This window comes from Macaca fascicularis, chromosome 1 (assembly GCF_037993035.2).
Source record: "Macaca fascicularis isolate 582-1 chromosome 1, T2T-MFA8v1.1".
NCBI lineage: Eukaryota > Metazoa > Chordata > Mammalia > Primates > Cercopithecidae > Macaca > Macaca fascicularis.
The window spans coordinates 114,499,705-114,524,807 of NC_088375.1; the positions used below are offsets into that span (position 1 = coordinate 114,499,705).

Here is a 25,103-nt window from a genome sequence, read left to right on the forward strand (position 1 = left end):
ATAAATTTATCAAAGCACATATTAGACAGACAATTTTACAATCATAGAATGAAGAAAGATAGAGGAATGACATGAAACTCTGCAACCGGGTGGGTTTAAAATGTTCTGCATGGTGAAAAACACTATAAAAGTTAGTGACAAATAACTGACTGGAAGAACAGATTTGCAAAATATAAATAGCTCCAACAAATCAATAAAAGCAGAACAAACCATGTAATACAAGAATGAGCAGGCAAATTTAAGAATAAAAAAAGTAGATTGGTTTTCAGCTACTAAATATGCTCAACTTCACTAATAACCAGAGAATGCAAATTGAAATAGTGAGTTGCCTTCTTTTTACAATGCAGGTGTAGGTTAAAGAGTTGGATATTATATACTACTGGAAATGTTGCGAGAATATGGGCCTTCTATACCTGCACTGTATAACACTGCAGCTACTGGTCACAAATGGTTATTTAAGTTTAAATTAGGCCAAGCGCAGTGGCTCACGACAGTAATCCCAGCACTTTGGGAGGCCAAGATGGGCAGATCACGAGGTCAAGAGATCGAGACCAGCCTGACCAACATGGTGAAATCCCGTCTCTACCAAAAATACAAAAATTACCTGGGTATGGTGGCGGGCGCCTGTAGTCCCAGCTACTCGGGAGACTGAGGCAGGAGAATGGCTGGAATCCAGAAGTGGAGGTTGCAGTGAGCAGAGATCGCGCCACTGCCCTCCAACCTGGCGACAGAGCGAGTCTCCCTCTCAATAAATATAAATAAATAAATAAATTTAAATTAAATAAATTTTAAAGTATAAAGTTCAATTGCTCAGTCACACTAGCCACATTTCAAGTGCTCGATAGTCAGAGGTGGCTAGTGGCTACAGTATTGGGCTATATTAACATTTTCACCATCACAAAAAGTTCTATTGGGAAGCACTATTTTATAGATAGTTTGCAAAGAAGTAGAAGATTTTTAGAGGGAGGTTGTATTAGCTTGGATCTAACACTTTCAATTCTAGGACTCTATCACAATGTAAATACTTTTCAGGGGCAAAGACAATGTATGTGTATTTATTATGTGTGTGTGTGTAAATTGTCGTAAATATATTTACCGTCAAAATATAGAAAACCTTATAAACAAGATAATTATAATATTTTAAACAACATAATTACATCATCCATACATGAGGAAAATTGTTAAATAAATATTTGCTTCCATACTATAGAACAGTATGCATCTATTGGAAGCAATAACCTAAATCAGAGAACTACTTACAATATGTTGTTCACTTTTTAAAAAAAAATAGAGACAGGGTCTCACTATGTTACCCAGGCTTGTCTTGATCATCTGAGCTCAAGTGATACACCCTCCTCACTTCCCAAAGTGCTGGGTTTATAGGTGTGAGGCACCACTCCTGTCCCCACTGTGTTGTTCACTACAAAAGACAAGGGTAAAATAATATGAATAGTATATACTTATTTATTTATTTGAACCATTTTATTAAGGTATGATTCACATGTAAAAAGTTGTACATATTTAATGTATTTACATCTCAGTGAATTTGGGGATAAATATATACCTGTGAAACCATCACCATATCACCATTATCAAGGCCATGAACACAGCCATCATCTCCAAAGTTTCCTTGCACCCTCTTTATCATTATTGGGGTGTGTGTGTATGTGTGTGTGTGTGTGTGAATACAATAAATTGACCCTGTTAGTAAATTTTAAGTATACAGTACAGTATTGTTGGCTATCGGCAGGCACTGTACTGTATTATGGATCTCTAGAAGTTGTTTATCTTGCACAACTGAAACTTTGTACCCTTTGACCACCACCTCATTTCATCCTCCCCTCAGGACCTGGAAACTACCATTCTACTCTCTGCTTCTATGACTTTGACTATTTTATTCCACATATAAGTGAGATGATACAGTATTCATCCTTTTGGGCATGGCTTATTTCACTTGGCATAATGCCTTCAAATATTACATAGTTTCTATACTTGTAAAGACATATCAAAAAATGGAGAAAGAATTACATTTAGTAGTCACATCTGCGGAGGGGAGTGTATTAGACAAGCATGCAGGGTTGGAGGATAATGGAGGCTTTCATTTGTTACTCTATTATCATTCAGGGTTATTCGTATCCTTTGTGATACACATGTATAATTTCCATAAATAAAGAGAAATATGTCAAAGCAGACTATTTACACAAGGCTTGGGGTCCAGCATTCAGATGCTACATATCTGTGTTTAGCACACAGATTGTATTGTAGCAGTGGGAATTGATCAATTAGTGTTTTTCTTCAAGAAATTCTATAACAGCCCAAAGAAAAATGGTACAGAGATGAAAATGATGATTTGATTAAATAGAATAGATCCAGAAGATATACTCCAATTGCCCTCCCCAATTTAGGCTGCTGGGTGTTGCTTGAAAAAATCAAATTAATTTACAGATAGGAAACTGCAATTTCTGGTTTCCAACCTGAATTAGGCCCTCAACACACTTGGTGATACTTTTGTTTTTCCCTAGTCCACTGTCTCCTGAGCTCTCTTCTTCATCTCTTTCAGCTCTGTCACCCCTACGCTCCCAGCAGCTGACGTCACAGAGAAAGCCGAAGCCTTCTGACTAGCTCTCCCTTATTTTCTCACTGCACTCATAGCTTCACTGCCTGCTACCCTGCTGTCTGCTCCACCCCTGCCTCCTGCTCTGCTGCCCCCAAGGAGGATCTCGCTGCGTCATCACCCAACCTCTGCCGGAGGCTGAGCAAGGCTCCAGCAGGGACTCTTTCCTCTAACAAGCCCTCTTTCTACCACATGGTTCCCAAGCTACTTTCTTACCTTTTCTCTCTCCTTCACCCAATTTATTGAAAGTGCAGTCTAGGTCTGTGATCTCCTCTTTCTAACCTCCAATTTCCATTCCAACCTCCTGGTATGTGGCTTTGCTCATCAGCAGTTCCCCGAAACAGGGTGCACTAAAGTTTCTATGACCTCCTTTGTGCTCATTGCAGTGTTTCTGGAACTTTCCTCAGCGTTTCACCTGTTGGTCATGACATCGTTCATGAAGTGCTTCTGCAATCACCTGTTATCCTGCCTTTCTTTTTATGTCAATATCCACTCCTTCACAGGTCATTGCAAGCTTCTTTCCTTCAGCCTGACCTTAAATCCTACTATTTCTGAGCGCTCCAACCTGGTCTTTCTCTGCTCATTCCTCACCATCCCATGAGGCGTCATCATCTTCTTTCATGGCTTCAATCAGCACCACTGAGCAGAGGACTCCAGTTCAGCTCTAACTCAGGCATCTCAGCCCAGAGGAAGCTGCCTACTCATCTGACTGCAGTTGAGAAATCCCTTCTTCAGTGCTCCTTTACTGGCACCTGGAAATCTACATTTTGCAAGCAGAGCTTGTCATATTTCTTTGCTTTATCTAAATCTATTTGTTCTGACGTTTTTCTTCTTTGAGTGGTTAGAGCCATGACACACACACATACACCTAAGCCAGAAACATCAACATTCTTTCTCATTTTTGCCTCTTTCATTCTGGGAGAATCCATTCAAGCATTAAGTCCAGGACAGTCTAAGTGGTTTTAAATCTGTTGAAGCTGTCAACTTCTGTCCTTCCCCAAGGAGACAACAGAGTTGACTGGAAAAGAACACAGGTTCTGGGTAGAGTTGCCTAAATGTTCACAGGGATTGCTTCAGCCGACACCACCTTCTGAACCATGGTACAGTTTTCACGTCCTCACGTGCAAAGTATGGGTGATAATAGTAGTACCTACAACCTAGGGTCATTGTGAAGATTTAATGGGCTGATTTATGCAGAGCATAGCAGGGTGTGTAGCATGAAAGAAGCCAGTCTTCCATAAGCACTGTTTATTATCAGCCCTAAGGCCATGCTTTCTGCCAACAGACAACATAGATTAGTGCAAGAGTTTTTAACTAGTCCCCCTGACTCAAGCCTGGTCCTTTTTAATCTTTCCTTGTAATTCAGCCAGATTGAATACCCCAGGAACAAAACTGAAAATATTCCTCTCCTATCAGAATCCCTCAGAATCACCTCATGACCTTCTGATTTGCCCTTTTATGGACGATAAACCCTTCCGTTTTCTGAGCCAGAGGCTTCTTCCTTTGTGGAGTCAGCCTCATCACTCGACTAGGAACATAACCAGCTCTCTACCTTTCTCAGAAAGCACTTAGGTTTGCTCTTCTCACAGGCACTTTTTCTAGATTCTCCCCACTATTGCACATGGACACATGAAAATTACACTGACCCTTGGCACCCCAAAGACAAACAGCAGAAAGCACCCCCAGGCAAAATGAGCTCAGAGCCTTTCTGTTGCCTGGGCCCACAGCCGAGGCTCAGGGCCTTCTCTAAAAAGAAGCCGCAGCTGAAGCCAGAGGAACTGCCCAGAGTGGGGCGGGGGGTGCGGAGTCTACACTGATACTCTCAGCCTGTTTCCACTCTTGCTGGTTCTGATGCTCCTTTCTTTTGAGGCAAGCAACCCTAGTGGAAAACTGGGAAACGTCCAACAATGAAGTTAGGACAGTGGCCCATAAAACATCGGATTCCAACCTGTGTCCTAAGGTGTAAAGACACAGACTAAAGGCACAAGATATAGTGAGCCTTTAACACTTTCTCCTTTGTTCTTCCTATTTATCTATTTCTTCTCTATTTCCGATGGTGTTCTTTACCCTCTCTCCATCCCACGTGCCAACAGTCCCACTTTTCTCTTTCATTCTCGCCCACGGTTTCCCTCCTTTCTTCCATCTGCGCCCAACGGTACGGCCCAGAAAACGAACTGGATGCGTTGGACAGGGCACGCGCGCACTGGGGACGCCAGCTAGACCGAGCCCTGGGAGGCAAGGGGATCCCCAAGAAACCCTGCCAGGGGAGCCGGGTTTTGCGCTCCGGCGCCTCTAGCGGCGGCCCCCAGAAGTCTGACTCGCGAGGCCCAAGTTGCAAGGACTGAATAGCAAACTGAGGCTGAGTAGGGAACAGACCATGAGGTCAGCGCAGATCTTACTCTCCCAATGCCGATTGCTCCTTGTACTGGTTCCGACAGTGCTCCTTCTTAACTCTCTTGGCGAAGATGTAATTTTTCACCCTCAAGGGGAGTTTGACTCGTTTGAAATCACCATTCCCGAGAAGCTGAGCTTCCGGGGAGAGGTGCAGGGTGTGGTCATTCCCGTGTCCTACCTACTGCGGTTAAAAGGCAAGAAGCATGTCCTCCATTTGTGGCCCAAGAGACTTCTGTTGCCCCGACATCTGCGCGTTTTCTCCTTCACAGAACATGGGGAACTGCTGGAGGATCATCCTTATATACCCAAGGACTGCAACTACATGGGCTCCGTGGAAGAGTCTCTGGACTCTAAAGCTACTATAAGCACATGCATGGGGGGCCTCCGAGGTGTATTTAACATTGATGCCAAACATTACCAAATTGAGCCCCTCAAGGCCTCTCCCAGTTTTGAACATGTCGTCTATCTCCTGAAGAAAGAGCAGTTTGGGAATCAGGTTTGTGGCTTAAGTGATGATGAAATAGAATGGCAGATGGCCCCTTATGAGAATAAGGCGAGGCTAAGGGATTATCCTGGATCCTATAAACACCCAAAGTACTTGGAATTGATCCTACTCTTTGATCACGGTAGGTATAGCTTTGTGAACAACAATCTTTCTCAAGTCATACATGATGGCATTATTTTGACTGCGATTATGGACACCTACTTTCAAGACGTTCGTATGAGGATACACTTAAAGGCTCTTGAAGTATGGACAGATTTTAACAAAATACGCCTTGGACATCCAGCGTTAGCTGACGTTTTAGGCAGATTTGTAATATATAAAAAAAGTATATTAAATGCTCGACTGTCATCAGATTGGGCACATTTATATCTTCAAAGAAAATATAATGATGCTCTTGCGTGGTCTTTTGGAAAAGTGTGTTCTCTAGAATATGCTGGATCAGTGAGTACTTTACTAGATGCAAATATCCTTGCCCCTGCCACCTGGTCTGCTCATGAACTGGGTCATGCTGTAGGGATGTTACATGATGAACAATACTGCCAATGTAGGGGTAGGCTTAATTGCATCATGGGCTCAGGACGCAGTGGGTTTAGCAACTGCAGTTATATCTCTTTTTTTAAACATATCTCTTCGGGAGCAACATGTCTAAATAATATCCCAGGAATACGTTATGTGTTTAAGAGCTGTGGAAACAAAATTGTGGAAGACAATGAGGAATGTGATTGTGGTTCCACAGAGGAGTGTCAGAAAGATCGGTGTTGCCAATCAAATTGTAAGTTGCAACCAGGTGCCAACTGTAGCACTGGACTTTGCTGTCATGGTTGTCGGTTTCGTCCATCTGGATACATGTGTAGGCAGGAAGAAAATGAATGTGACCTTGCAGAGTACTGTGACGGGAATTCAAGTTCCTGCCCAAACGATGTTTACAAGCAGGATGGAACCCCTTGCAAGTACAAAGGCCGTTGTATCAGGAAGGGGTGCAGATCCAGATACATGCAGTGCCAAAGCATTTTTGGGCCTGATGCCGTGGAGGCTCCTAGTGAGTGCTATGATGCAGTTAACTTAATAGGTGATCAATTTGGTAACTGTGAGATTACAGGAATTCGAAATTTTAAAAAGTGTGAAAGTGCAAATTCAATATGTGGCAGGCTACAGTGTATAAATGTCAAAACCATCCCTGATTTGCCAGAGCATACGACTATCATTTCTACTCATTTAGGGGTAGAAAATCTCATGTGCTGGGGCACAGGCTATCATCTATCCATGAAACCCATGGGGATACCTGACCTGGGTATGATAAATGATGGCACCTCCTGTGGAGAAGACCGGGTATGTTTTAACAAAAATTGCGTCAATAGCTCAGTCCTGCAGTTTGACTGTTTGCCTGAGAAATGCAATACCCGAGGTGTTTGCAACAACAGAAAAAACTGCCACTGCATGTATGGCTGGGCACCTCCATTCTGTGAGGAGGTGGGGTATGGAGGAAGCATTGACAGTGGGCCTCCAGGACTGTTCAGAGGGGAGATTCCCCGGTCAATTCGGATTGTGTCCATCATAATGTTTCGCCTTTTTTTATTAATCCTTTCAGCGGTTTTTGTGTTTTTCCGACAAGAGATAGGAAACTATTTAAAATCCAAACAGGAAAAAATGCCACCATCCAAAGCAGAAACTGAACAGGAAGAATCTAAAACAAAAACTGGAGAGGAAGCATCTAAAGCAAAAACCGAACAGGAAGCATCTAAAGCAAAAACCGGACAGGAAGCATCTAAAGCAAAAACCGGACAGGAAGCATCTAAAGCAAAAACCGGACAGGAAGCATCTAAAGCAAAAACTGGACAGGAAGCATCTAAAGCAAAAACTGGACAGGAAGCATCTAAAGCAAAAACTGAAAGTAAAGGACCCAAAGCAAAGAGTGTCAAGAAAGAAAAAAAGTAACCAGTTAATCCATACTCATTCAGTAACACACGCTCATTTATTTAACCAGCTAAGCATTTATCCAAAGGCTTTCCATTCTTCTCCCAATATTTTTTTACTTTAATTTTTCCCACAAGTTTTAATCAGCAAATAAATGGCATTCTTGTTTTGGAAACAAACCAGTGCATTCTACTTCTCTAGTATTCACTTGCCCCTCAGTTTGTGATCAAGTTGTGGGTATTTTGAAAATCCTGCTCTAATGGCTTTTCCATACACTAAAGCTCTGAAAGTAGCGAGTTTCCTAGAATTACTGTTGTATTCAAGGTGTAATCTTATTTCTCAGAATCCCAGGGAACAAAGCAATTGTCTGCCTCTCCCTCTTCTTCCCTCAACTTGGTCCATGTGATCATCCACACCTGCACCCATGCTGATCAATAAATGCCGACAACATATTTTATGAATGAAAAAATGCTTCTAGAAGCATTTTCAGTATTTGGGGTGATCTCAGGTGGGTTAATGACACCGATCTGTCCTAACTCTTGCATTGCACCACAGTGCAATGATGACAAGATGATGCCAGGCCTTGGTGGTGTCCTGGGGCAAGGCTGTTAAGAAAATTCTCCATTCTTCCATCCCTTTACCCCTCCCAACCAACATCCTACTTTTTATCTGTGTGAATTTGGCTAATCTAGTTACTTCATATAAATAGAATCTCGTAGTATTTGCCCTTTTGTGACTGGCTTATTTCACTTAGCACCGCCTCCGGGGTTCAGGCCATTCTCCTGCCTCAGCCTCCGGAGTAGCTGGGACTACAGGCGCCTGCCACCACGCCGGGCTAATTATTTGTATTTTTAGTAGAGACAGGGTTTCACCATGTTAGCCAGGATGGTCTCCATCTGCTGACCTCGTGATCCGCCCACCTCAGCCTCCCAAAGTGCTGGGATTACAGGCGTGAGCCACTGTGCACGGCCTCCTGTTTCTTAGTCACATTTCTAATGAAAGATGAACTTGCAGCAGTCTCACAGGGAAAGCTGGTCCCCAGACGGTTTTTTTCTCAGCGTATGTGCCAGCAGCCTTCTAAGAGCTTCATGCGTATTACTAACATGCATACTGCTGAAAACAGTTCCATGAGATAGGTGTCATTATTTTCTCATTTTACAGAAGAGAAACTGAGGCACTGCGAGGTTAAATAACCTGCCTGAAGTTACACAGCTAATAAGTAATGACATTGTTCAAGGAAACTTTACATGAACATTAGAAAATTGAGTTGAGATCATTTATTTAAAAATCATAAGGATATTTACACATTAGGATTTTAAAAAATCTTTGAATGTAATAAAATACACATACTATAATATTGACCATCTTAACCGTTTTTATGTGTGTGGTTCAGCAGTGTTAAGTATTTTACATTGTTGTGCAAATAATCTCCAGAACTCTTTTCATCTTGCAAAACTGAAACCCCATACCCATTAAACCACAATTCTCCATTCTTCCATCCCTTTACCCCTCCCAACAAACATCCTACTTTCTATCTGTGTGAATTTGGCTAATCTAGGTACTTCATATAAATAGAATCTCATAGTATTTGCTCTTTTGTGATTGGCTTATTTCACTTAGCACAATGTCTTTAGGGTTCATCTATGTTGTAGTATTTTGTGTTGGAATTTCCTTATTTTGTAAGGCTGAATGGTAGCTAGATATTTCTGTGTACCACATTGTGTCTAATCATTCTTCACTGAGGGCCACTTGGGTTGCTTTTACCTTTTGCCTATTGTGAGTAAGGCTGCCATGAACATAGGTATACAAACATCTGTTCATGTCTCTGCTTTCAATTCTTTTGGATATAAATCCAGAAGTGAAATCGCTAGATCATGGGGTAGTTCTATTTTTAATTTTTTAAGGAATGCCATACTGTTTCCCATAACAGCTGCACCTTTTTATATTCCCACTAGCAGTGTACAAAGGTTCCAATTTCTCTACATCCTCCCCAACACTAGTATTTTCTGGTTTTTACAGATAATAGCCGTCTTAATGGGTATAACATGGTGTCTCATTGTGGTTATGATTTGCATTTCTCTAATATCAGTGATATTGTGCATCTTTTCTTGCGCTTATTGGCCATAAGGATATCTTTTTTTGGAGAAATGTGTATTCAAATCTTTTGTCCATTGTTTGAGTTGTTTGGTTTCTTTTTTGTTGAACTGTAGGAGTTCCTTAGATATTCTGGAAATTAACCCTGTATCCAAATATATGACTTGAAAATGTTTTCTCCCATTCTGTAAGTTGCTTTTTCTTTCTGTTGATTTTGTGCTTTGATGCACAGAAGTTTTAAATTTTGATGTAGTACAGTTTATCTATGTTTTACTTTTGCTTCCCGTTTTTCAGTGTCATATCTAAGAAATCCAGTTAACCAAATTCAGTATCATAATACACTTTTTCCTGTATTTTTTTCTTTTCTTTTTTTTTTTTGGGATGGGATCTCGCTCTCTCACCCAGGCTGGAGTGCAGTGGCATGATCTCTGTTCACTGCAACCTCTGCCTCCTGGGCTCAAGCAATTCTCCTGCCTCAGCCTCCCAAGTAGCTGGGAATACAGGGCATGCACCCCCATGCCCAGCTAATTTGTATGTTTTTCTCTAAGTGTTTTACACTTTTAGGTCTTACATACAGGTATTTGATCTTTTTTTTTTTTTTTTTTTTTTTGAGATGGGGTCATGTTCTGTCACCCAAGCTAGAGTTTGCAGTGCTGTGAACACAGTTCACTGCAGCCTCAACCTCCTGGGCTCAGGTGATCTGATCCTTTCACCTCAGCCTCCCAAGTAGCTGGGACTACAGGCATGTGCCACCACACCCAGCTATTTTTTTTTCTGGTTTTTTTTTTTTTTTTTTTTTGCAGAGATGAAATTTCACATGTTGCTTAGGTTGTCTCTAACTCCTGGGCTCAAGCAATCCTCATGACTCAGCCTCCCAAATTGTTGGGATTATAGGCATGAGCCACCATGCTTGGCTTTTGAACCATTGTGAGTTAACTTTTGTATGTGGGGTAAAGTGCTTTTTTCTTTTGCATGTCCATATTTAGTTTTGGAATCTTCTACTATTGTGGTATTTCTTCTATTTCTCCCTTCAGTTTTGTCAGTGTTTGCTTTATATATCTAGGTGCTTTAATGTTGGGTGCGTACATAGTTATGACTGTTGTATCTTGCTGGTGGATTGATATTTTATCATTGTAAAAATCCTTTTTTGTCTCTTGAGACAGTTTTTGACTGAAAGTTTAGTTTGTCTGATATAAATATAGTCACTCCTGGTCTCTTTTTGTTAACATTTGCATGTAATTTCTTTTTCCACCCCTTTACTTTCAGCTGATATGTTTCATTAAATCTAAAACGACTTTGTCACAGACAGCATAGGTTGGGTCTTGGTTTTTTAAATTATTATTATTATTACTATTTGAGATGGAGTCTCGTTCTGTCACTGAGCTGGAGTGCAGTGGCATGATCTCGGCTCACTGCAACCTCCACCTTCCGGATTCAAGTGATTCTTCTGCCTCAGCCTCCCGAGTAGCTGGGACTACAGGTGCCCATCACCACACTCAGCTAATTTTTGTATTTTCAGTAGAGACAGGGTCTCACCATGTTGGCCAGACTGGTCTTGAACTCCTGACCTCAAGTTACCCACCTGCCTTAGCCTCCCAAAATGCTGGGATTACAGGCATGAACCACCATGCCTGGCTGGCCTTGCTTTTTAAAAAAAATCCATCTAGCCACTCTATGTCTTTTGACTGGGGAGGATTTTAACCCATTTACATTTAAAGTTATTATTGATAGAGAAGGATTTACTATTGTCATTTTTAAGTTGCTATCTGTTAGTCTTGCCATTCCTTTCAGTGTCTTTTCTTCTGTTTGTCTCTTCCTTTGTATTTTGTTGGGCTGTTGTTCTTTTTTTTGGTATAAGTGTGCTTTGATTCCTTTCTCTTTTTTAATGTAACCTCTATGGGGTTTCTTTTTTTGTGATTACCTTGGGCTTAAATAAAACATCTTATTGTTATTACAGTTTAAGCTGATAACAACTTAAATTTAATAGTGTACAAAAACTACACTTTCAATTATCCCCCCAAACACATACTTTATGTTATTATTGTCACAATTTACATCTATTCATACTGTGAGTCTCTTAACATTTTTTAGTGATAGTTATTTTTAATACTTTGTCTATTAACTTTTATACTAGAGTGAAAAGTAATTTACCCTGTAATCTCAGCTCTTTGGGAGGCCAAGGCGGGTGGATCACGAGGTCAGGAGATTGAGATCATCCTGGCTAACACGGTGAAACCCCGTCTGTACTAAAAATACAAAAAATTAGCCAGGCGTGGTGGCAGACGCCTGTAGTCACAGCTACTTGGGAGGCTGAGGCAGGAGAATAATGTGAACCCTGGAGGCGGAGCTTGCAGTGAGCCGAGATTGCGCCACTGCACTCCAGCCTGGGCTACAGAGTGAGACTCCGCCTCACACACACACAAAAAGTTATTTACCCACCACCGTTATAATAATACAGTATCCTATATTTGTCTATGTATTTACCTTTACCAATTAGTTTCACTCTTTCTTATGCTATCAGGTTGCTGTTTTGTGTCCTTTTATTTCAACTTGAAAAACTTCCTTTAGTGTTTCTTATAAGGTAGGCCTAGTGGTGATGAACTCTCTCAGCTTTTGTTTGCCTGTTAAAGTCTTTATCTTGTATATTTGAAGGAGAGTTTTTACAGTTATAGCATTCTTGGTTATCAGAATTATTTTTTCCTTCAGGACCTTGGATATATCATCCCAATTCCTTCTAGTCTGCAAGATGTCTGCTGAAAAATCTTCTGACAGTATTCTGGAGGTTTTCTTTTATGTGACAAATCACTTTTGTCTTGCTGCTTTCAAAATTCTCAGTCTTTGACTTTTGACAACTTGATTATAATGTATCTCAGTGTGCTCCTTTTGTTTGGTGTCCTTTGGGCTTCTTGGATCTGTGTGTTTCTTTCCCCAGATTTGGGGAGCTTTCAGCCATTATTTCTTTCAATAAGCTTTTTGGTCCTTTCTCTCTCTATTCTCCTTTTGGAACTTCCATAATGTGTATATTGATCCATTTGATAGTTTCACATAATTCCCTTAATCTTTCTTTATTCTTTAAATTTTGTTTTTGTTACTCTGACTGAATTATTTTTGGTGACCTGTTTCAAGTTCACTGATGCTTACTTCTGCTTGATCTATGTGCTGTTAAATCCCTCTAGTGAATTTTTCAGTTCAGTTATTGTGTTCTTCCCTTTCGTGATTCCCATTTAGTACTTTTCAATATTTTCTATCCTTTGTTGAAATTCTCCTTTTGTTCATTTATTGTTCTCTTGGCTTTGGTGAGCATCTTTATGAGAATTATTTTTAATTTGCTGTCAAATAAACCATATAACTCTGTTTAATTAGGGTCAGTTTCTAGATATTTATCTTGTTTCTTTATTCAGAACATCCTTGCTAAAATTTTTCTTTCTTGACCTCTGTGTTGATGTCTACACATCAGAAAGGGCATGCACCTTTCTCAGTCTTTATGGGCTGTCCTTACACAAGAGAAGGTTTGTACCAATCTTCACAGCCAGAGATTTTTGAGGCCTCTACCAACTCTTTCCATCCCAGAGAGAAGCAGATAGGTGTGGCTATTGGCTCTTCACTGTGTGCTAAGCCAGGGGGGAAACTATGTCACCTATGGGCTCAAGCCACTATCTCTATTCTCTCCCCAGCAGACAGACAGTGCTGAAACCATTAGAATTTCAAGACTGTTGTGACAGATACTAGGTCTTTGAGCATCCTTGGAAAAGTTGGAGCACTGGACACATGGATCAATGCTTTCTCCAGGGAGAATCTTAGAGCTGGGGTTTTTACCTGCTCACTCTGTGCTGAGCAGGGGGGTAGGTCAGTGGCTTCCACTAGACCAAGTGACTGTCTCTGTTTGCCTCCAGGTGACTGTGCTGCACTGGATCCATGAGATCTCCAAGACCAGTATGTGGAAATCCAGTTTTCTATGGAGTCCTTTCAGAAAAGTTGGCACCAACCCCCTCCCTCCCCTAGGTGAAGCTGGGAACTAGATGGTCTCTTCCTGACTGTAAACGGATGAAATGGGGACAGGGTCTCTTGTGAAAAGTGTCCTGAATCTCCGTATTAGCTTCATTAAGTTTGATTTTGTATTTTCCCAGGGCTCAAGATGCTTTCAATGTGTGTCTGATATCTCACAAAGAGAACTTGTCTATAAATTATTGCTGAATCATGTTTGTGAGGAGAAGAAGGGTTGAGAACTTCCACCACCATTTTTCACTTCTCCCAGTTATGATAATTTTGAAGGAAAAGAAACAAATAAGAGGTCCTTTCTTCAAGGCTTAAATAAATCAACATTAAACCTTTGCTAAAAGGCTTCATTTGACCTTTCATCCCTTTTAAACATGAATTCAAGGGTTTTAATTTCTCTCCAGTGAAGCTTATCCTTCACAAGAAGAATCTGTCCAGGGAAAGACAAAACCTTTTGTAGAGAAAAACTTTACACTTGTACATATTCTGCCCTTAAATTTCTGGGCCTTCTTTCAGTCACTTTCCTCTTGAGAGAGGCCTCTTGTTGAGAAGCCCTGGTGAAAAACACGTTTCAACTGGAATCTTCTCTTTTTCAAGGGATTAAACCAAGCCAGCTGGAAACTCATTGCTGCCAAAATTTGTCGCAGAAAAACATGGATACTAAATGGAAGTATCCGGGCCAGACCACCGTTGTGGTGGAGAAGAAAGCAGCTGTTGGAGAAGAAAAGAGTGAGAGCAGCAAAAAATCTGCCGGAGGAAGCTCTCTAAACACAGAGTAGCCCCTGGGAGTGGTACTGGTAGAGTAGCTAGCAGAGGATGGTCCCCCTGTGTTTGTTCAAATGGACCTACAAGGGAATGAAGAGCGAGAAGAATCTTACCTGTGGCACACTGGCATTCATAGCCATTCGGGTGATCGATACACTTTGCCCCATTCAGACACGGAGTACTGGAACAGTCATCAATATCAGTTTGGCAAAGTGGCCAGGCCTTTTATAATCTAATTCTTAATTCTTAATTTCCAATTCTACCCTTTAACTAGAAGAGAGGGGAAGTGTGTGTGTGTGTGTGTGTGTGTAGCTGTGTGTGTGTGTAGGTGTGTGTGTGTATGAGAGAGAGAGGGGTGCATTTCTGCTATTCTTTTACCCAAACTATCACTGAGGTTGGGCTTTATATTAAGAATCAAATGCATACCTTCCATATGTTTAATCACCAGCATGAAATATATAGTTATGGTTATGCTGAAAGGTTAGTTGTAAACACTGGAGATGTAGCAAGAGAAATCCGAGGTTTGGATGTAACTTGCTCTAACGGTAAATGTGCTTCTGTTTAAACACTTGCTGAGTTTGACAGACGCTCCAAGGAATAGGAAAGGTTCTGAGTACTCCCCCATGACACACTTGTCCACATCTTCTGGGCAAGTGCAAATATACTGCCCATTTAGGGGGTTGGTGTCACACAGTGCCCCCTTGTGGCAAGGATTGCTGATGCATGCATCATCCAGATGACACAGGGGACCTGTCACAGGGTGGGGCAAAGGAGAACTAAGAGAAAATGTCTCTCACTTGGGGAAGAGCTTTCTCTTTCACCCAGGAGGGAAAACCTCATGATCAGTTCCTCAAAATCCAACGTGGAGATTTATAGGCAACTTCCGCTTTGCCTGACCTTACCCTGGGGACATGCTTGGCTACCAGCAAAGTACCTAGCTGCAACCCTAGACTCTGATCCTGAGCCCTCAGCTAGACCTCTCCTTCAGTGCAGAGACATCTACAGGCCAGAAAATAGGAAGACGGAGACAGGAAAATGGAGTGATCTTCCAGATAGTGTGCCAGATTTAGCAAATAAAATAGAGGCTGTCCAGTTGCATTTGAACTTCTGATAAACAGCATGTCTCTCTGTATTCTTATAACTGCCCATTAAACTAAAATTATCTCAGAAGAAGAAGTTTACTTTTTAACTGTTAGGGCAAGTAAAGATAGAGAGAAATGATTAAAGATGCAAAGCCCTGGTGTAGTACTGCTGTGAATGGTAAAGCCAAGAATGATGAGACTGGAGCAAACTGTGCTCACCCAGATGCACCCTAGTTTCAGGGATGTGGATTCATGCAATATGACGCAGGAAGCCCACACAATGTAACAGGATAGGTTGGCTCTGCCTGAAAAAAAGAGCACATCGAAGGATGAAAAGTGTGAGATCACCTGGGCTTATATGGTAGGCCACTACAATAACAAAGGATGGGGGTCTAAGGCAAAGGCTCCCAGTCCCCATGACAAGGAGCAAGGGTGTGAGTTTAAGTTACACCCAAGGTATTTGTGTGAGGCAGTGAGTGCAGGAGAGCTGGGATTTAAACTGGGGTTGCCTCACTCTCAAATTCTGAACAAAGACCTGAGGTGAGAACCTGACCATATCAAGCCATCTCTTCATGTCTTGGGCTTCCCAAGGGCACACAGACATGGGGAAGTCGATGGGATGGAGGAGGTGAGGACTCAAATAATGACTCAAACAGCTGGTTACTGGAAACACTTGTGACTGCAAATTCCTGCCTAAAAGGGAAATGCATTTTTAGGTAAAGTTTGCTGGTTTTTGAATGAGACTGAATTTTGAAGATTAACTACTTTCGCTGAACACCTTTGGAACATGTGTCTGTTTGATAGTGCTTGTTAAAGACAGAAAACCTAGAGATTCAAGAAGATATTGGCTTGTAATTATCTACTGAATGGATCACACTTCTCTAAGGTTCAGGCACATTTCTTCAGATTCACATTCCCTTCCAGCTTCACTTCTGCCAGATTTTTTTCTCCCTATTAAAATTCTATCAACCAGTTCTAAAATTCAGAGTGAGGAAACAGCAGCCAGTCATTGTACTTGCTTATTCTAAAAGCCCCAGTGGAACATCTGCTACGACTCAGCAATTTCCTTCATGTCACCACCCTCCTGGCACAGGAGAAAACCAATGCAGAAGCCTAAAAATAAGAAACTTCAGGCTCAGGAATTAAAAAAACAAAATCTTCCCAAGTTCACACGGTTGGTGAGTGAGAGTGCTGCACTGAAACCCGGATTGGTCTGACTGCAAATCTGATGCTCTTTGACTGCAGCAGAGTTGAGTATTCAGCCCTGGATGTGATCAACACAATCCACAGATGAGGTCCCTGATCCCAGGGTCTTATAGCACCCTGAGAAGGCACAGGTGCATAAGACAGTTAAGGAATACTCGTATTAGAGAGGAATAAAGGCAGAAGGTCACTAGATATTAGAGTGGTAAAAGTTCTTGGCGATCACCTAGAGGTGTTAAGTGTATGCTCTAAGATCATTGAGCTTATCCCACTACTCCATGGCAAGAAAGCACCAGCCTGGGCTGGCGAAGGAAGGCTTACTGATGGCGGTAGCCAGGGGCTTAACCGGAGAAAATGGTTGGAGATCATTAGGAGATCTGACGTCAAGTACAATTCTGAACTTGATACAATAAGCTAAGTAGAGTATAGGTGCATGGGTGGCAGAAAATATGATCAAAGATGTGTTTGAACGTTAGTTGGGCAGTAGCACATAGAAAAGACTAAAGACAAATGACTGTTAATAGGCAGAGAGGGAGGAGAGAGCACTAAGTGATGAGTTACCTAAATATAAAAGCCTGGTGGAAACAGAGAGCTATGTTTTCCCCAGCTCTACCAAGCTACAAAATCTTCAGTTCAACAAGGCTGAGCATGAATTGTCATATATGTCGACACGCAAACTTTGCTGGTGAACTCCCAAAACATGTTCTACAAAGCTCAACTAGGCATGTTTTTAAAGGCAACAATAATTCCTCTTAGTAATTTCCACCTGCCAGATATTGCAGGCTAGAATCACTTAACATCAGGCTATGGCAGTGGGCTAATACATCTCACTTCCTAAATGCAAAAGAGAAAATGAAAACCAGCTAGTGTTTAAAAATTTCCTTCTCTAATACCACAATGAGTCTAGGCTAACCTAGCATGACACGTCAACCTCCCCAGTTCTTGGCTGATACATTAACCTTAAAATACTATCAGCTACTGATAGCTTTCTGACTGTTTACTCCTGCCTCTTAAATTTGTTTCAAATCTAACTCCTTCCATTTCACATGCCAGCACGTTTGTCTAGGAAATCAGAACCCCTCCGCTCTTCTAATCCTGCCCTACTTCAATCTATTATCCATTCAACAGCCATAAAATATTTGAAAGATATAAATCGGATAATATTTTTTCCCGCTTAAACTTCCAATCCTTCAACTAAAATTCAAACTACTTTTCTGGACTTACATTATCCTGCATGATGCCGACTCTTCTTTCTCTGCAATCTTATTTAGCCTCACTCTCCCGTTCATACTTTTTACTTTAGCCACAATGATTTCCTCTTGGTTCCTTGAACATTAAGTTCTTTCCTGCCTCAGTGCTGCTGCAGAAGCTGCTCTGTCCACCTGAAACATTTTTTCCCTGCTTATTCACATGGCTAGGTACCTGTCTTATCAATAGAGTAGGTCTACAAATGCACATCTCATGATTCTCCACCACTGCATCATTCCATTCAATCCATCCTGGAATGTATCACAAGCTGTGATTTTATATTTATTTACTCTTCACAGTCTCTTTCCCATTTCGCTATAAGTTCCAGGAGGACAGGGACAGTGTCTGCCATTCACCTTGGTATCTATGCCAGCCACGGCACTAGACACTTGGTGTCAGTGGTGAAACTGACCTTAGACAGCATCGAATCTAACATGCTCATTTCACAGATGAGGAAACTAGGACCTGAGAGGTATAGCAACGTGTCCAACTTTGCGCAGTTAGCTGGCAAAAGAATTAGAAGTGAAAATAGTTAAGTGACGAAAAAGCTTTTGGGGTGTGTGATTGCTGCAGATCAAGTTAGTTTTCAAAATAAAGAAGGCCAATCTAAGCTGACTGTTGAGGGACATAGGGAAAGGGGAAGAAGCTCAGAGTGCTACAAGTGAAGATAACATGGCATTATCAACCCACCATTAGCAAAGGAAGTATCCTGTTTTGGTTTTGTAGGAGAATGCTGATCTTTTCTTGTTGCTCCATCCTCGGGCTTCAGGGTGAAGAAGTAAGATTATGGACACAGCCTGTGGCAGTAAATATAACAGGGTGAACCTAAGAGGTCTGTGCTGAAATAGACACCATGGCCTGGGCCTCATTAGCACCACGCTTCAGCCAAGTGAGCCAAGGACCACAGAACAGTCAGCATTTATGATCTGTAACACGCGGGGACACAAACAGCTCATTACAGCTCTCTCAAGGCAAGGGCCTCACCCACAAACCACTAGTTTGACTCGGAACAACAAGTGATTAGAAAGAAAGAGAGGAGGCCAACAAAGGGAAAGAAAGGAAAGAAGAGAAGAGAAAGGAATTGAAAAAAGAAAGGTTGCTGAGCCACAGTGCTCAACCTTCCCGGTCATCTCTCAACAGTGAAGTCTATGGGAAAAAGTTTGATCACATCACTGGTCCTGTTAAGGGTCAACTCTCATTGTAAAACAATCCCTACAAGAGGAACAAATAAAAAATGAGCTTGGCTGGCCCTTGCCCTGACCCTGCTACCTTCTCCTCTATGGCTGAGTCAAGAGAGCTCCATCTCCAATATACCCTTCCAACCAGCAGTCCCCCAAGCCCCTGAGTTCTGGAGTTTCATCTCTTTCTGTATCACAGAAGATCATTCTTGTGACTTCTATCCTACAAAACCTCAGCTCTATACACAGGAGACTTTCTATCACGCTGCTGAAGTTGGAGATGAAGAACAAAGAACAAGCTTGAGAGTCCCATCACCTGCAGGGAATAAAGTTGGGTGAAACATTCTGTATAAACACTGCTGTCTACAGGCCCTACCTACTGAGAGGATGGTCTGGGAGTATCGATGTGACTAAGGGGATAATGTAGTTGTGGAAAGGATACTCATACAGAATAAATGCAAGAAATTCCTCTGCTAATTCTAGACACCATCATCTTTTTCAGGACTTCTCAAAGGCCTGGTTTCCCTGCATCATGACCAACGTATTTTCTAATGAGCTGCCAGGATGATCTTAACATGTAAAGTGGACTGTGCTGCTCACTTGTTCAAATCCTTTGATGAGTTTTTTGCATTTAGAATAAAATTCTAACACCTCCCTGTGTTTTCTGCCTGTCTCTTTAAGCTCTAACCACGAAATACCACTAGCTCCAGCCACTCTGGGCTTTTTTCATTTCTCAAAATGATCACATTCTTTCCCTCCTCAGTGACTAGCACATGTTACTCCTTGTGCCTGGGATAGTCTTATCCTCTCTCTCCCCAACTCCTACTCATTGTCTATGTCGAAAATGTTACCTTCTCAAAGAGATCTTACTTGCCTGTCACTAAACACAACTAGTTCTGCTTGTTAATATGCTCTCCAGATACATTCTATGTTTCCTGCAAGGCATTTAGTACAGTTCAAAATTTTACGGAGAACTATATTGTCTATGCCTGTGTTTCTCACTGGACTGTCAGTGCCATGAAGAAACGGGGGGAGCTGTTTCCCTCATCACTGAATCCCCAGCATGCAACACAGTCCCACGCTTAAATAAATATTCCTTAAATGAATGTTTATCTGCTTAAAGTTCTCTTATTTAAGTTATCCTAATCCCAAAATAATATTCATCTTTCAACTCTCCCCTCTCATAGCAACAAACAGTGTCTCTATTCTGTTCCTACCCCAAGCGACTGTCACCCTTGTCTACACCACCAGTCCACACACAAACCCCTCATCCCAGTCCCCTTCCTGTGTCACTAAACTCCATCTCATTCGTATACCACACCCAGATTCACCTTGCCTTTGCACACTAATCCTTCAACTACACCTCAGGGCAACTCTACATTAAGGTGCACAACTTCCTTCTTTGACTGAAACCTGAGTTTTCCCTAAAGGCACCAGTCCAGTCAGCCCTCTGCGGTAGAGCTCCTGCAGTCCTCCTCTTTCAAACACTGCCACCGAGAAGAAACTAGGGGGGAAACAGCAGGTTTTCTCTTTATTACCCAATGCCACTTCCATCAGGACACCCTCTCTCTGCTCCTCCTTTGAAACTAAATCATCTTCAAATCTTCACAACTGAATTCCAGGTCTGTCTCTCTCTCTATATATATATGTATATAATAGAATGTATAATATAGATTTATTTATATAAAAATTTATTTATTTGTTTATTTATTTATTTATTTATTTATTTATTTCTGGGTTCCAGGCATGGTGATAAGTGCTTTGCCTCAATTGTCAAATATAATCCTCACCTAGGATTAGTCCACTTTTGCAAATGTAGTAGAGACCTGGTCCATACTAAAGACAGATACTAAAGTACTTCAGGGAAGTAAGAAGAGACTCTGACAGACCTTAGTTAACCGCCTGAATTTGGAGGGAGGAGTTAGGTCCAGGAAGAACTGGAAATTTGATACCCACAGTCATTCGTGCATTTGTTTTTTTAAACAAATATGAACACGCCATGTGCCAGGCCCTGACGTACACACACTGGGATTATTACGATAAACAGCCATGGCTTCTACCCTGCAGAAGTTACAGATGGCAGATTCCAACAAACAAGCAGGGATGACCCAGAGTGATAGGCGCTCTCAGAGATCCCTGTGGCCTTTGGAGCACAGAGGAGGGAGAAGAGAGAAGAACTAGAGAGAGGAACTTTTAGGGGAAAGCCTGTAGGGCACACAGGAGGAGTATGCCAGGTTGTGTGAGAGTGTGGAAATGTGTGGGGACGTCTGAGGGAAGGGGGTAGGATGGGGGACATTTCAGACAGATGGAAGTGATGTGCATAAACTTGAATTGAGGAGAGAACATGGCTCACTTGAGGCAATGAAAAAATATCCATGTAGTTGAATTACAAGGCATGCATTAAGGGAGTGCAGAGCGATGTGGCTGGAGAGGCAGTTACATGCATAGCTTGATCTAAAGACAAGGAGGACCCACTGAAGTGTTTCCAGCAAAGAAATGACTCGATCCAATGCGTGTTTCAGAAAGTCCACTCTGCTGCAGTGAGGAGAATGGACTGAACTCCACCTCACCCCTCCAGGTCAACAAAAACTTCAAGCACTGCAGAGTCCAGGCTCCTGTGGCCACTATAGCAACAAAAAAGTTTGCGGTGCATCTGGGGGCAGATTCCAGAGGCAGGAGCACTGAAAAGCATCCAGGCTCAGCCACTGTGTGGATTGCCACGGAGGCTGGGCCAGTGCGGGGCATTCAGAAAGCTGACCCCCGCCACAGAGAATAAAGTGGTGTCAAGCTTCTGTCTCCTGCTGGGAGGCCCCACTCTCTGGCTCTCCCCACTTCCTTAGGCTGCTGGGTTATTGAGCCAGTTTACATAAAAGCCCCTCGCTGCACCAGGAGGAAAAACTAGCTGCAGCCAGGTTGAGAGTGAGGAGATACAAACAGTACCCACCTCCCCTGTCTATGGGCAGGCAGTTCCTCTGCTCAGAATGAATAAAATGGAAAATAACAACATGGCACCTATTAAAAGATTCTACAACATAAAACGTGGAGAACATAGCACTTAAGATGTTGATGAAAAGCATATCGGGAAAATTATTCACTTCCAGGAGCTAATACATTTTAGAAAGAACTAGTTCTATACTCTCAAGACATTTAGAAGTATATAGGTTTTATAAAGAAATAAAAAATAATATAGGGCATAAGACTTTGAGGAAAAGAGGGAGAGCTAAGAGCCAGAGGACCTAGATGAGATGAGTAAATATTAAAGAAAAGAAGAATGCAATTTAAACAAAAAATCAGGATTTGAAGCTATAAAGTGCAAAATCGTCAATGCAAAAAAAAAATAATGCAAGAAACGAAAAGCTAAGAAGCTCTTGTAAATACAACGGGAAAAACAAACAGGTTAAAATATTGAAAGAGAACATTTGGGCTGTGGGGAAGAATGAGTGAAGACTCAATGAAAAGGTAGTAGATGTTCCTGAAGGCATGAAAACACACCGTGAATGCACTCTTCTCTAGGTTGAGGATAGATCTAAGTTGGTAAATCCAGTACTAGAAGAAAAATGATAAAAGACAATATACTTAGACAAATATTAGTTGAAAGTTGAATACTTTTTTTTAACGAGAGAGAGAAAGTGGGGAAGCCAGGGTACCTACCAAGAAAGAAAAGACCCCAGTCTGACATTGGGCGTCCCCATAATATTCTCCACCTGAAGTTAAGGAATTGTCTAGGAGCTTCATGGGATTAATTTCTCACCCAAGAATTCAGTGCCTGGGAAGAAATGGAATCTTTTCTTCTTTATGTCTTTCATAGCATCTAGAACAGTATATTAGATGAAATTGTAGTTCAAAAATTATTTTTTATTGAAGCTACTTGTGACCATTCTGTGGGAATGTGAAAAGCTATGAAGTGAAACTGGATCTTGCCTGGAATGTAGCCAAAGCGGGCCATTATGCATATGCCATTTGTGTATGAAAGCAACTAGATCAAAAGAGATTGTTTAAATATCCAAGAGCTCTGAAAATATGCCAACAAGTGCCCTTCCTGGAAAACAAAAATTACTCAAAGGTATGATCATTTGATGGAAAAACAATGATCAAAGAACTTAGGAATGAAAAAGTTGTCACATAAATGTAATGATGGTTAAGACAAACCAAATACATACTGAACTAAATCCAAACCATTATAAGTTGAGTTATAAAACATTATGAATATCAAAAATAATTTTAAAAGGCCGGGCACAGTGGCTAATGCCTGTAATCCCAGCACTTTGGGCAGCCGAGGTGGGCAGATCACAAGGTCAGGAGATTGAGACCATCCTGGCTAACACAGTGAAACCCCGTCTATACTAAAAATACAAAAATTAGCTGGGCATGGTGGCACGTGCCTGTAATCCCAGCTACTCAGGAGGGTGGGGCAGGAGAATTGCTTGAACCCAGGAGGTGGAGGTTGCAGTAAGCTGAGATGGCACCACTGCACTCCAGCCTGGGTGGCAGAGCAAGACTCCATCTTAAAAAAAAAAATTAAAAAAGATGTATGAGATTTTCAAACTCAATCATAATAGTAATACTATAAAATAAATGTTTAAATTCCATATATATAAACAAAATATGGGGGAGTGAAGCAAAAACAGAGAAGGAGAAATAAGCCTATGCTAGTTTTGCATTTTACATAGAAGGGAATCAATACACATACTTTCATTTTTTACTCAAATAGAGAAATTAATTCAAGTTCAAACTTTTCTAAACATGTCTTCTTTAAAAATAAAAAACACATGACATAGTACAATTTAAATGATCACAACGTGGTCTCTTGTTCTTGTGAAACAATTTTCTCTTCCTAGAATGACAAGCACGTGGCTTATGTTCTCGCTCTTTCCTCTCCTGTCTCTCATGAAATTCAACATCTGGGTTGAGGACCAGTAAGGTCATCTGAGTCAGGAGTTTTACTTTTCTCAACCTTACAGACCTCCGCATCCACTCCATATCACAGGCACACTCACATTCTGCACTCCGTTACAAGACACTCATTGTTCTCCTCAAAGATCTCAAACTTGGTACTTCCACTCTCTGACTATAACTTTCACATCTTCTTCCTTTCCCATTCCCAACAGACATCTTACCTAATGTGTTCCCCACTAAAACCTGTAAGAGTAAACCCCTCCCAATAATCCACTTCATTAGCCAATGCCCTTTGAGCTGCCTTAGCTCTTAGTGTAGCTGAGCTCTATGGTCAATGAGATGAATAAAGTTTCTACCTCCTATAGCCCTGCCTTGTCTCTCTCTTTCTCGCTCTCTTCTTTTTCAGTTGTGCAAAATTTCACATAGTGATCTAAACCCATTTTGCCTCTTCCTCCTTCCCCAAGCCTACTTTTGTCTTTAACTTTCTGTAATCCAACTTCTTTATCTCCTTTGTATTAAAATTGCATTTCAGAAGATTTCTAATGACTCAAAAATTCTGATGAACATTTTGCAGTTATCATTAGTATTTGAGTCTCCCGGCTGTGACTTACTAATAACCATGGTTTGTTAAAATCAGTCTTGGGAATGTCAAAATAAGTAAGAGCAGTTTCCTGCCTTCCAGAGGCTGATAGTCTCTTAGGCAAGCTGAGCACATAACCCAGTAAGAGTAGTGAAATATTACAGGAACTGCCACCGAGGCGTTTAGAGTTGAGTTCAGGGCAAGCTTCTAAGGCTGCACCCTTTGACTCAATGATGCTATCATGGCTGAGCTCTCTTCCCACCTCTCAAACCTCCCCTTTTCTCACTTTCCTTCTTCGGATCCCTTTCCTCATCCAGTTTTCTGAAGGGTGGATGTTTCTCATACTTCGGGTCCAAATCCTCTGTTCTTATCACTCCAATTTCCCTCACAGACTTGACACATTCCATGATAACCAAAAAAAGATTCAAAATCTTAGTCTCTCAGATTTTGTATCCTGAGCTCCTGCATATTACTGCTCCATGTTTTTCACTTGGAAAACTCATGTTCAACTTACCATCATCTCTACCCTATTTCTCTATCTCTGTCAATAGTTCCCGCATTCTCCCATTACTCAGACTTAAAACAGAAGTTCACTCCTTTCAATCACCTTCCTTACCCCACCAAGTACTTAGAT

At 41.5% G+C, this 25,103-nt stretch overlaps 2 protein-coding genes across 2 annotated transcripts in view; both read left to right on the forward strand.

Moving 5' to 3' along the window:
- The window catches only part of LOC102127036 (NBPF family member NBPF4), a 635,890-nt gene that overhangs the window by 563,438 nt on the left and 47,349 nt on the right, over positions 1 to 25,103 (forward strand). The window contains 1 exon segment of the mRNA XM_065532789.1: positions 19,550 to 19,570. Coding sequence (XP_065388861.1) covers positions 19,550 to 19,570 — 21 coding nt within the window.
- ADAM30 (ADAM metallopeptidase domain 30) lies at positions 4,992 to 7,448 on the forward strand. Its single transcript, XM_045383040.2, has 2 exons — positions 4,992 to 7,220; positions 7,299 to 7,448. Exons 1-2 carry the CDS (start codon positions 4,992 to 4,994, stop codon positions 7,446 to 7,448), a joined length of 2,379 nt encoding a protein of 792 aa, XP_045238975.2.

Coding starts and splice junctions, on each gene's coding strand:
- ADAM30 (XM_045383040.2), top strand. CDS start 4,992: ATGAGGTCAGCGCAGATCTTACTCTCCCAATGCCGATTGCTCCTTGTA. Junction 7,221..7,298: donor AAACAAAAACTGGAGAGGAA/GCATCTAAAGCA, acceptor AAAACCGGACAG/GAAGCATCTAAAGCAAAAAC.